The sequence below is a fragment of the Heptranchias perlo genome, chromosome 31, assembly GCF_035084215.1.
Source record: "Heptranchias perlo isolate sHepPer1 chromosome 31, sHepPer1.hap1, whole genome shotgun sequence".
Taxonomy (NCBI): Eukaryota; Metazoa; Chordata; class Chondrichthyes; order Hexanchiformes; family Hexanchidae; genus Heptranchias; species Heptranchias perlo.
In genome coordinates, this window is record NC_090355.1 from 15,699,042 (window position 1) to 15,712,239 (window position 13,198).

A 13,198-nucleotide genomic window follows, 5' to 3' on the forward strand; every position below is an offset into this window, starting at 1 on the left:
GCTGGTTTGCAGCAGGTGTCCTTGCAGCCTGCCGTTGAGCAGATCAGGATGGGAAAGGAGTGGGTCAGTTCCCCGCTCCATTTTAACTGCCCCCCCACCCCTGGCCCAGTTTCCACCAAGTGGGGGGAGTTAAAATCGACCCCACTATTTCAAGGGGACAAACGAGTAAGAGGCAAGTTCAAAAGTGATGTCCAGAAGTGCTTCTTCAAACTAAGAATGAATTAGTATCTGGTATGATCTTCATGGCAGGGTAGCAGGGAGACAAAACATTGGAATCATTCGAGATGTGCTGAGAAGAGGGTGTAGTGTCGAGAGCTGCATTTTTAAAACTGAGATAACACGGTGATAGTGCTGACAGTTTCCACTCCACAGATCTCCTCCGGGCCTTCCAAGGGTTCAGTCCCAAGAGAGTCCAGCAAGTTTACTGTGGGTTTGCCATTGACCAGTGCCAGGTCCAAGCATCAGGAACCAGCAGCACTAACACTCCTCTAAACTCAGTATGAAAGCAGATTATGGAACTTGACTGGACATGCGACCTCCCTTATTCATAGTGATCTTTGCAGTCTATTAGATCCCACATTCCATCTCCTAACTCTGGAGCAAACTGTTTAAACTGGATTTTTTTTCGCGAATTGTTCTGTAGCTATAGTATTGTATAATACTGATCTCCAAATTAGTTCTTATATCTCCACTTTAGTTTCTTTCCCTTCCTGAAAGTACAATTCTGTAACTGGCAATAGGAGTACCAGAGTGGCTCAGGATTACTCACCTTCCAGTATTCTTTCCCTTTCTATAGAGAAATGGCCTTGGCTCCATTTGTGGTCCCACCACCACCACCACCACCATCACCCCCCACCCCACCCTACCCCCACTCCAACTCGGCTGTGATAAGGAACCCAGTGAAAGTGGTGCATCATGGCATCAAAGATCTTAATTCATGATGAAATATTGTACAAATTTAATCCCAACTAAACAAATTGTTCCGATAACACCTTTAGTACAATGGTAAAGAACTTCAGATCATCATTGAATTGCTTGCACTCACCTGCTTCTGCAATGCCTCTGCCTGTTGGGCAAGGGCCCAAGTCAGACATTCGCCTGCTGTTGGCTCCATTATAGATGTACTAGGGGTGGAGAGCAAAGTGCCACCTGATGTACTGGCAAATTCTGGTCGTCTTTCTAGTCCTGAGGGATATTCTGAAAATAGAATTCAGACAAAGAACAAATTCAACTCCCCTCGATTAATTCCTTCTGGTGTGAATTTAATGCCATTAATAATATTATTCTAGCCATGCTGGTATGGGAGTACCTTCCCAGGAACTGTTCTGGCTTCAGCATTAGAGTACCTGCCTGGGATTGCTGCTGGCACTGGTTTGAGAGTACCGTACTACTGCGTACATCAGAGTACCAGCTCCAGGCCTGTACTAGTACTGGTATTGGAATAAGTGTACAAGTACTGACATCTGTATTGGTGCTCCTATTGCAGTATTGGACCTCCACCAGCATTGGCATGGAGGTACCTGTCACAAATCTGTATTAGTGCTGGTATTAGGAGTACCAATCCTGAACTTGTGTAGGGTGCTGGAATTGGAGTATCTGTCCCAGACCTGTATGAGTGCTGGAATTGGTGTATCTGTCCCAGAGCTGAATGAATGCTGGAATTGGAGTATCTGTCCAAGACCAGTATGAGTGCTGGAATAGAGTATCTGTCTCAGACCTGTATGAGTGCTGGAGTCAGAGTATGTGTCCCAGGCCTGTATGAGTGCTGGAGTCAGAGTATGTGTCCCAGACCTGTATGAGTGCTGGAATTGGAGTATCTGTCCCAGACCTGTATGAATGCTGGAATTGGAGTATCTGTCCCAGACCTGTATGAGTGCTGGAATTGGAGTATCTGTCCCAGACCTGTATGAATGCTGGAATTGGAGTATCTGTCCCAGACCTGTATGAGTGCTGGAATTGGAGTATCTGTCCCAGACCTGTATGAATGCTGGAATTGGAGTATCTGTCCAAGACCTGTATTAGTGCTGGAATTGGAGTATCTGTCCCAGACCTGTATGAGTGCTGGAATTGGAGTATCTGTCTCAGACCTGTATTAGTGCTGGAGTCAGAGTATCTGTCCCATACCTGTATGAGTGCTGGAATTGGAGTATCTGTCCCATACCTGTATGAGTGCTGGAATTGGAGTATCTGTCCCAGACCTGTATGAGTGCTGGAATTAGAGTATCTGTCCCAGACCTGTATTAGTGCTGGAATTGGAGTATCTGTCCCAGACCTGTATTAGTGCTGGAGTCAGAGTATCTGTCCCAGACCTGTATTAGTGCTGGAATTGGAGTATCTGTCCCATACCATTTTATCAAAAGGTTATTGTTGTAACAAGCACTCAGATTAATAGTGGCTGAGAAAAAACTTCTTAAAACCTGCTGAAATAAAAAGTGGAAAAATCAATGAGCCTTACGTTCGGCACAGTACAAGGTATAAAGATACTGATGTGAGCAAAATGGAATACAGTTCAGACTGTAAAGGAGAGCAGGTGCACTAGCCCTAGGGGATGTTATCATGAAGGACGGCCAGAAGCAATGTTGCCACAAAAAGCTTGCAAATGCTGAAAATCTGAAATAAAAAGTTCTAACAATTGTTTTCTATCTGAAGCGTGAACCTATTTTTTTAGATGCTGACAGACCTGCCATCTATTTCCCGTCTTTTCTGTATTTATTTAAACTCAACCAATAATGCCATATTCCAGATCCAACTAATTATACTTTCAATTACGAGCAGCTTTCAATCTCTTTCACTCAGAAATTCAGCCTCATCTTATTTATTCTACATAATGTTTCATATTAATTTCTTTAAATCAAACAATAAACCTATTCGTTCAACAGAAACTCTTGTTGGAAGGTTGTGTGAGGTGAACTGATGAGGTGCACACAAGTTAAATGCTATATATCTAGTACTGAATCTCTCTCCCGAGTTCTTCCGTTTGCCGTGGTTCCTTTTTAACTTGATCAGATCACAGAATGCGTGTATGGCGTGCCCACTTCGCTATGTTGGCTTTGGTTTATTTAAACCATGCCTTCTGCACCCATCACCACTGATGATGATCCAGCAGCCTCAAATTCTCTCTGTCTTAATGGACGACAATATCATACATCCACGGTGGTGACTAAATTCTGGGAGCTCAGTGGGCTGAGCAGGCCACGGATTTTCACAAAGCTATGTGAAAGGTTCCTTTTCTTAAAAAAGAAAACTGTCTTTGTGTAAAATGGTTTGGCAAACTTTATTTTGTATTTGCAAGTAAAACTGGCGAGCTAATCTGCATAATCATGACATCACCTTGCTCTCAGGCAGCATGTCACAATGATGCTGGCAATCTGAGTTTCCACACCAGTGATGGAGAACTTAGTTGGCACAAATTTCGATGGACAGCAAAGCAAAAAAAAATACTGAGACTTACGTTCAACTTTAACACTTAAAGCACCTTTGGCCTGCCTCTGCCTCTGTTTGCTGCCATCACCACTCTACTCACTTGTTTTATTACATGCAGATTACTTAAAAAGAAAAACATGGAGTCATAAAAAAAATCCCATGCCACGATGTTTACAGTAATAACTACAACTGCCCACGGGAACTTCCAAACACAACAAGACCAGGTATAAATCTGCAGTCTAAACAGCAAGTCCAGCTGGATGTATGAACACAACAGAAGCTAAAGAAGGATGCTTGAAGTTGGACCCAAAAAGGCATTCTCTTCTCAGGCAGATGAAGAAACATCAGTAAACTTTTGGTTATGCAGCACCTATTACCTCTGTCATGGCATTTCTGTATTCACTGGGGTAGATCTCGACTATGTGTGATAGTATGAAACAGGTGATAGCAATACACCACTCCCAATTTTTATTTCCACGGAAGTAAAAATCGGGAGAAATGTAAAACGGGCTGCCGACTCGCCATCACACTATCTCACAAAGATCTACCCCGCTTTCCGTTCGAGATCCTCTTTGTTTTCCAACACAGAAAGTCACACAAGATAAGTCGGTGCAGGTTATCTGTGATGGGTATGAAACCAATATACCAGTTCCAGACAGCTGATAATATTCAGAGTTGGATTCGAAGCATAGATAAATCCAGGAATCTGAAAGTCCATTCAGACTGGTAAGTCCAGTTTGCAAGCAATTGAATCTTGGATTCAAAGTGAGAGGAGAGGAAAATGCAGGTGCAGCAATGGTGTCTGCCTTGGAGTTTTTATGAATGTTTTGCAACTATGGAATACTTTGGATGTACTGGTGATGCTCGACAGAGTTTAGTCAATTTTATTTAAAAAACAAAAAAAGAAGCTCCATGTCTTGGCCGTTGTAGCGTCAGCAAAAAGGCACCAGATACCACTGTGGGGAAGTATCGTGTATAAAGGGCTTTTTGTCATTATGTGTGCATTATAATGGTGTTATATGTGGTGTTATATGCACATTTCTTTTCATGAAATGGCTCAGCAGGTTAATTTCATCTCATTTGGGTTCTTTCCTTAGTCTGGTTCTCACTAACATATTTCTTCTGTTGGAAGTAGGAAAGAAACGCAGAAAATTCTACATTTTGAATTCTGGGAGAGATACACAAAAAAATAATAAACAAGTTAATTTCTACTGCTCACTTCTTAAAAGCAAGTTCAGATTCAGATTTTGTTTTCCTCATCATTGTGGCATGTGTCCTGTAAGAGAGTTGCTGTCAGTGCCTCACCCTGTGCTGTGAATTGAAAATGATCTGTTCTTTGGACAAGACCTTGGTGAGGCCTCAATTAGAATACTGTGTCTGCTTTCAGTCTCCTCACATGGTGGGGGATATTGAGGCACTGGAAATGGTGCAGGGGAGGGCCTCAAGATTAATTCCTAGTTTAAAACACCTTGGTTACCCAGATAGGCTCAAAGAACTGGATCTGTATACTATAACAAAGTGTTGACTTAGGGGGGGGATTTGATCAAGGTTTATAAAATAATGAAGGGACTGGACTGTGTTTGGACCAATTATTACAACTCAATAGGTTAGGGAGGACCAGGGGATTATGTTTACAAGTTACGTAAGGACAGAACTAGGTTAAATGTTAGGTGGTTCTTCTTTTCCCAGAGAATAGTGGACCCATAGAACAGGTTGCCAGCTTGTGTGGTGAACGCTGATTCGCTCGATTCCTTCAAGAGAGAGCTGGGCCTGTTTCTGGCTAGGGAGGAGATCACCTCGTACAAGAGGTAGGTATCCAGTGATGTAACTCAGGGCCGGGGTGGTATCCTGGACTCATTTCAATCACCTAAAGCAGTTGGGGAGGAAGTTTCCAGATTTTTTTCCACTGTTTGGCCTGGATTTTTATTAGGATTTTTGCCTCTCTCTGGAGGGTTACATGGCTCTGGGTGGATTGGGGGGGGGGGGGGGGGTCTGTATTGTGATGCATTAGACATCACAATGATATGGGACAGACTAGATAGACCAGTGGGTCTTTTCCTGTCCATCATTTTTATAAATTTGTATGTTCATAACATGTCAGTACTGGCACATTAGTTTGATTTCATTTTAAGAAACTGGCAACAGAATCTCTCCAGATATACATGTGGCACAGAACTGGGAATAGTGGACTAAATATAACAATGAGCAAAACGAAGCTTCTTTATCAAAAGACTTCCTTTTTTGTGCTCCTTAAGGTGAAGGATGTTAGTGCTTGATAGGGAATTGAATGCTTATTTCCGACACCCATTCTCAGCAGCAAGCTATACAGTCGGATGCAGAGTAAAGCTCCCTCTACTCTGCCCCGACCTCTACAGAGCACACCTCCTACTATTAGTGCGGCATTCTTTCTATTTGCCACACCAGTCACCCTGTGGCCTTTTTAAGTGAGACTGCCAATTCATGCCAAATTAGGGAGTTTTGTGTTGAAGAGAACTGAGACTAGCTCAAACTCAATTCACATAGGACTCTTACAGCCAGCAAAGAGATGGGCCCTTCATCCCCAGTCAGGTCTTGCTTTCAACCTAAATCCCAACGATGAATAGCCAATGTCTAATCCACTGCACCACCCAATTCCTCAAAGGATTATTTCTAAAAACATGCAATTTGCACCAAGTCCTTCAAAATTCTAAAAAGTCTCTCAGTTTTTGAAATGGAGTTCTGAACAACAATGGCAGAAATAGAGAAGGGCACAGAAACAAACAACATGCACAACTCAGAATGCACTAGAAGTTACATTAAAAATCATCTTCATTTCCCGTTGAGTTTTGGTGTTACAGAGCTACAGTTGTCGTCAGAAGGTTTAAACTTGAAGAGTTAGTTACCTGTTTGTATACTGGAGTTCAGAGGTGGGCCAATTTCAGCTTTTTGTGCATGTGGGATGGAGAAAGTCATGACTTTTGAACCCTGGTTAAGTGACGTCATCTGGATACTGTGACTTGGTTTTGGAGGGTCAGCATACAGGCTTACCTGAGTAATAAAACATGATGAAAATGAACACAGACTCATGTGTCTCTTTTCTGCACAGAGAACCATTACAGCAGAAGATAGAAAAAAAAATCTACTTGCTGCAACTACATATTTATACTGGTTACAGTTTTAAATGTTTTATGTACATATTAATGTACTCCTCAGCGTAGTGAATGGACCATGCTTGGCTAAATGTAACCTGTGAACTTAAAGAAACAATTATACATTTTATAAAGCTTTCTTCCCTATTCCTCCCCCAAACAAAACTATAAACAATTTCCAGGCAAAAAAAATATGTAGATAGCCTATTCCCAGGCCTTTACCACTTCAGTGTAGTACTGGGTAGTGCTGCACAGTCGGAGGTGCTGTCTTTTGGATGTTGGCTCTCTCAGGTGTATGCAAAAGATCCCATGGCCCTATTTCGAAGAAAAGCAAAGGAGTCCTCCAGTGTCCACACCAACATTTATCGTTACTAAAACAGATTATCTGGTCATTATCTCATTGCTGTTTGTGGATCCTTGCGTTGCACAAATTTTGGCTGCCGCATTTCCTACATTGCAACACTGGCTACATTTCAAAAAGTACTTAATTGGTTGTAAAATGTTTTGGGACGTCCTGAGGTCATGAAAGGCGCTATATAAATGCAAGTTCTTTCTTTGTTTTACTGAGGCCTGAAGTCCAGTAAGAGGTGCATAATATTGGCAGCGATGACTAACACTCTAAATCCCCCTCTCTCCCTGGAAGGCACTCGTTGTTTAGGAATTAGAAAGTATCTCCAAAGTATTGGCCTATCAATCATGTAATATGAGTGTAAAGATTAGGTGTCGGAAATGTATTCAATCAATAATTGTCAAATTGATTTTAATTCCTCTTATTTGTTCAGATTTCCTAGATTGGGGTTTAATAGTGACCTTACGTCATGTGTGCCGGCCAGACGAGATCCCACCTCTGCTACATGTGATAGCTTGAGGCATGTGATTGTGTGGTCTGAGAAGTGAAAGGCCTGGCTATTTGCAGCAGATGGCAAGTTGTGCTTTTAATCAGAAATGAGTTCAGCTGCACAACAAAGTCAAACGTGTTTATTGTTCTGTTGTCAGCCTTTAAAAGAAAGGTTATTGTAACAGGGCATCATGTCTGAGGTGTGACAGGTTACTGAGAGTCAAGGATCAAATGTAATATTTTGATAAGTGCAAATTCAAACATGTGAACTGAAAGCCAGTTGAAAAGAGGCTTTTATTGTAAATAGCCACAAAATCTGGGACCCTAAATGCATTACGAGAACAGGTTCTAATAAAGACCATTTCTTGAGACCTGCCTTGCAATCTAAATGCTCTTATTGATTAGGCAAACTTTCTGAGGTCTGACGGGCTTTTTACAGTTTCTATCATTTGTGGGTGAGAAGGTTTACCTTGCTGATTGAATAAACAGGATAGATTACTATTTTCCAAGCTATTCCCTGATTTCTGATCGAATATTCTGGAGACACAGCATATTAACATAAACCACAATGACAGCAAAGACGAGACACGTGAAGGATTTTTACAGAAGCATCTAATCGTTTCAAATCTTGAATAATTTTCAGACAACACTGCAGCATCAAAATAATAAACAACACGTGATATCCGTCACATTGATAACCAGCAAAGGAAGGGCTGACTGTTCATAGGCTTTGTGAAGGAGCTGCTATATATTTCACTGTAGCACTTTTAATACTCTGCCACCAACCTGTCATAACAATACTGTGGGAGACTGTAAAGGCCCAATGAGCCCTTTCATTACTTCTCAACTTGCGGTTTCTGCTATGGAATGACCAGAATCCAACCAATGCAGAGTGCTAATCAAATGTACAGAACATAAGTGTGTGTATTTGCAGTGATCTGCACTACGCCGTGAATTGGGAAAGCATGCAAGTTTGGCCTGACTCAATAAAAACTTGTTAAAAAATCATTGTTTATTTCCTGCAAATTGTGTAAACATCAACCTAATATTTCTAATAACAACTTGCACTCATACAGCACCTTTGACATAGAAAGATGGCCCAAGGCGCTTCACGGAGGTATAGTTCAGGCATAAATGGATGCCTAGACAATGGTGGAGATATTAGGTGAGGTGGCCAAAAGCTCGGTCGAAGAGGAGAATTTTAAGGAGAGCCTTAAAGGAGGAGAGGGAGGGGTTTAGGGAGGGAATCTTAATACAAATGAAAAGGAAAAAAAACTGCAAATGTTGGAAATCTGAAATAAAATCAGAAAATGCTGGAAATACACAGCAGGACATTGGTCAAGAGAACATTTCTGTTTTTATCTTGACAATTTGCGTTAAAAAACCTGCATTTTTTCTATCTTGCTGACGGTATTTACCTATTTGCAAATATGTTGATTATTCTTTGTCAAAATGTTTTCTTGTGGTGAACTGTTGAAGGAATTATGACTGTCCAATTGCACACCAACACAAAGCTAATATTAGTATGTATATCCAGCCTATGACACCATCAAATGAGATCGCAGGGAGACAAGTACTTCAGAATATTAGTGAGCAGGATCAAAAATTATGCTGAATATATTAAATCCATCTGGTGGGGTGAAATTTTAGCATGCATCATTTTGAGCCATTGCTGTTTGTGAGATCTTGCTGTGTGCAAAACTGCCACCATGTTTGCCTACATAACAACAGAAATTGCATTTTAAAGTATTTCATTGCATGTGAAGTGGTTGGAGACATTTCTGAGAGATTTTTAAGGATGAATATCAATGCAAGCCTTTTATGTCTAACTGGCCACAAGGATATACGAGTGTCCTTACAAACAGGGCCAGTACTGAACAACCAAGTCTCATTACAATTTTTCCTCCCTGACCTCTCTGTCTCCAAAGTGTTGGCCAGTGGTTTAAGGTACTTATAATCAAGCCAAAGGATACAAAGAGTTTCACAGGATGGTTGAACTCAGCTGAAAAGTTCAGCATTGGTTGTATGTCGACTAATGCCATTCTAGCTCTCGGCACATAGCAGTGGAATAAACCTGTCAGCATACTTATAACAAGGTTTATTGGCAGGACATGGAATTAGAACCACAGCTCCAGAATGAAGCTGATTCTCTTCACCTCCTGAGTGATCCCAGTTTATATAAGGGAACTAGCTCACTGACAGTCACTGTTCACACAGTTGCCAAACCAAACAGGTTAAGCACTTTTTAATGTTGGCTGTAAAAGCAAGTCTTAACTTGTTCAACTGGGCACTGAAATTAAAGAGGACCAACGACAAATACTAACATCAAAATACTAAGTGTGTGGAACAATCTTTTTCTATTACTGTGATACTAATGGAATAATTATTACTGCATTATACCTATAACATTAACATCACTCTAATACCAACTGAAGTAGCACACAAGCCTCTGTATCAGTTATACCCAAGAATAACCAGCTATTACAGTTATTGCAATATATATTTCATTTTAATTAATACTCCTAAAATGGAAAGATTGTATTTCATTGAAAGACTAATTCTTCGGGGATCTCCAAAACATTCCAGTGCTATGTTACGACCGGCAGAATACCAAGTTGAGAAATATCAGTCAATGGTCGTACACAGAGTGAATGCAACAAGATTTTTGTGAGCCATTCTTTGGACAGTCTCAAGCAGGAACATTGGAAAAGAAGTGGACCATTCAGCCCCTCGAGCCTGTTCCGTCATTCAGTTAGATTATCTCAATTCCACTTACACGCCCTTGGTTCCATATCCCTTAATACCCTTCCTTACCTAACAAAAATATATCACTCTCAGTTTTGAAATTTTCAGTTGACCTCGCCTCATCAGCTTTTTGGGGCAGAGAATTCCAGATTTCCACTCCCCTTTGTGTGAAGAAGTACTTCCTGACATTACCCCTCAACTGCCGAACTCTTATTTTAATGTTATGCCCCCTTGTTCTGGACTCTTCTACCAGAGGAAATAGTTTCTCTCTATCTACCCTATCAAATCCTTTAATCGTCTTAAACACCTCAATTAAATAACCCCTTAGTCTCCTATACGTAAGCCTCGTCGATGCAACTTGTCCTCGTAATTTAACCTTTTTAGCCCCATATCTGCGCTGCACCCCCTCCAAGGCCAATATATCCTTCCTGAGGTGCGGTCTCCAGATGCAGTCAGACAACAAAATATATTATTTGCCTTGAATTAATTTGAATAAAATTTCTGCACAGTTGAAGACATAAATCGCAAAACTGCTTGCACACATATAGCTGTGGCACCCTCTGCTGCTCACAGCGAGGATGAGATTTCCAAGCATACCGATCAAAAGCTCTGGGGTGAGATTAGTCACTGGAGAGGGTACTGTGCTGTAAACCGTGTGTTTATTACTACAGTGAATAATACTGTAGTTAAGTGCATTAGTAGACCGAGTGTGGTAGCTACACGGTAGGCACCACCCAAATCATGCTGCAGACTGTGTATCCACACTCTTAATGGCCAGGAGAGAGCTGAGAGCATGCGTGCTTATGTTTATTTTGCCTCTCAAAACATACAAAGTTCACTGGCGGAGACCACGGCTATTCACATACTCAAAATGCTCCCAGTGGAAATATTTTGAATGTTTTGACAGCACAGGTAAGAGTGCCCATACTCTTCAAGCATTAAAAATAAAACCCTGCTTCAGTTTATAAAGTATCGAGAGGGGTCGGCAAACCTTTTAAGTACTTTCTAAATCTGCTTTGACATGGCACATAGAGTTTCCACACCGTTCACCTGAGGAAGGAGGAAGCCTCCGAAAGCTTGTGGAATTTAAAATAAATTTGTTGGACTATAACTTGGTGTTGTAAAATTGTTTACAATTGTCAACCCCAGTCCATCACCGGCATCTCCACATCATGGCACATGGAGTTATACTTCATGTGGTGTCAAGCCCGAGTGATACGAGAACGCCACCTCGAAGGGGTGTCACATTGTCGCATTAGGACCCAACTCTGGAATGAGAGTAAATTTTCCTCTTTGGCACTTGGATATAAAGTATCACGAGTGGAATGCATGTAGGAAAATTGGGCAGGCTGCATTATGGCCATGCAATCCTCCCCATATAATTTTCTTATATGCATTCTATCCATGTGAAGCTCATGTTTAAGGATTTAAGTGTAGAAAGTCTGCCCCTTACGATCGTCAAACAGCCCAGACTGTGACACCTTATTGATATATGTGTGTGTGATATGTCTAGGTATTTGTGACTGCTTCTCTCTTCCATATTACTCCTGCTGAGCTAGCACTGTTTTAGTTCCAATTCTTAAAAAACTAATAAGGGAGAATGAACATTTTGAATAGTGGCCATTTGTAGTATAACGATTACAGAAAATCCTCTCGTCTCTCCCTTATGATCCATTTTCCCTGAATTGTGCATGTCCTAAAATAATCAATACAATTCTCACCTGGGGGACAAGATGGCTGTGAAACAAAATTGCACATATGATTATTACTTTCAGTGTTTATCTGTCTCTTGTGCCATTGTGTTTTCACTTAATTTATACGCGACAGCTTCATTATGGATGTGTGTCATTGCAAACTACAAAGTGCTGATTGTGGGGCATTTCCTCCAACAAGTCCATGATCCTTATATTCAAAGTACAGAAAGGCAATGCCATATCTCACTCGTTCCCAGCAGGACAATCACTTTGTCTTAAAGAAGATAATAAAGTATCCCCAAAAACAAAGATTCCTGAAAGGCCTCCACACTCCACAGCCAGGTCATTAATAGTGTTTTCATCGACAGATTTTTTCCTTCTCACAGCAGTGTAGCAAAGATGTGCTCTCTTTTTAAATTTCTCTTGTAGGTGTTGAACAGATATACATCCTCTCCTCTAAGTGCCCATATTGCACACATTATTTACGGAAATTTAGTGAAATGTTAGTGTGAGATGTGAATAAAAGGAAGGGAGTGCAGATGAGGGACTCCTCCACTAGAAGGCAGTACAATACGTAGGGCATCTCAATGTTTAAAATCCAATTTCAGACACTCATTACCAGAAATGGGATCCATCTCGTCTATTACTACACACAAGGGGCACTGTATTTTCAGTGCAGATTTGAGATTTGTTTGTGTCCACACAGAACATTCCTGTATGATTAACCTGACCGAGAGAGGAAATTGATCTTTCCTCACTAGTGGCACGTTTTTATGACAGAGCAGGGAAGGGAACCGGACCAGTTTGGGATGCAGGTTAGTTAGGAAACGCAAGGATGGTTGACTCCAAAGACAGGTGAAAGAATTGGTGCTCGGAAGCAGTTACTAAAAATGGAGGAGGGCCCTAACTTCATTGCAACACAGGAAAGGTCGGTGGGTCAGGAGCTTACTATTTATCAAATTTAAAGGTTGCCTGCTGAACAGTACAGAAAGGTCAGCACCCTGGAGATTTATACAACGTTCAAATTACATTTCTATTGAGTGTATGCGTTTCTGTGGATGCAAAACACTTATAAATACTCTTTGGTGACACCATCAGATATGTGTTATTGCCACAGCACATCGCCAGATCCAAGGTCACTTCCGGATAACTGGTAATCAGTGGATATCTAGGCCATTTTCCTGATATAAATTAATTTAGTACTACTTTGTACACTTCCCTTAAACATGTACCCGGGACATGAACATAATAAATAATAGGCTTTGTTAGGACCACTTCAAGGGACTTGGCAATGTGTTGTACAAGACCATGTGTGTATAGAGAAGAGTATGCAACATAATAGTTAACATGACATCATATTGAGCATCATA

At 41.1% G+C, this 13,198-nt stretch overlaps 1 protein-coding gene across 1 annotated transcript in view; it reads right to left on the bottom strand.

The window, feature by feature from the left end:
- The window catches only part of akna (AT-hook transcription factor), a 140,476-nt gene that overhangs the window by 46,754 nt on the left and 80,524 nt on the right, over positions 1 to 13,198 (bottom strand). The window contains exons 6-7 of the mRNA XM_067969615.1: positions 6,306 to 6,450; positions 1,046 to 1,197 (exon numbers count right to left, since the gene is read on the bottom strand). Coding sequence (XP_067825716.1) covers positions 1,046 to 1,197; positions 6,306 to 6,450 — 297 coding nt within the window. The remainder of the gene's footprint in view (positions 1 to 1,045; positions 1,198 to 6,305; positions 6,451 to 13,198) is intronic.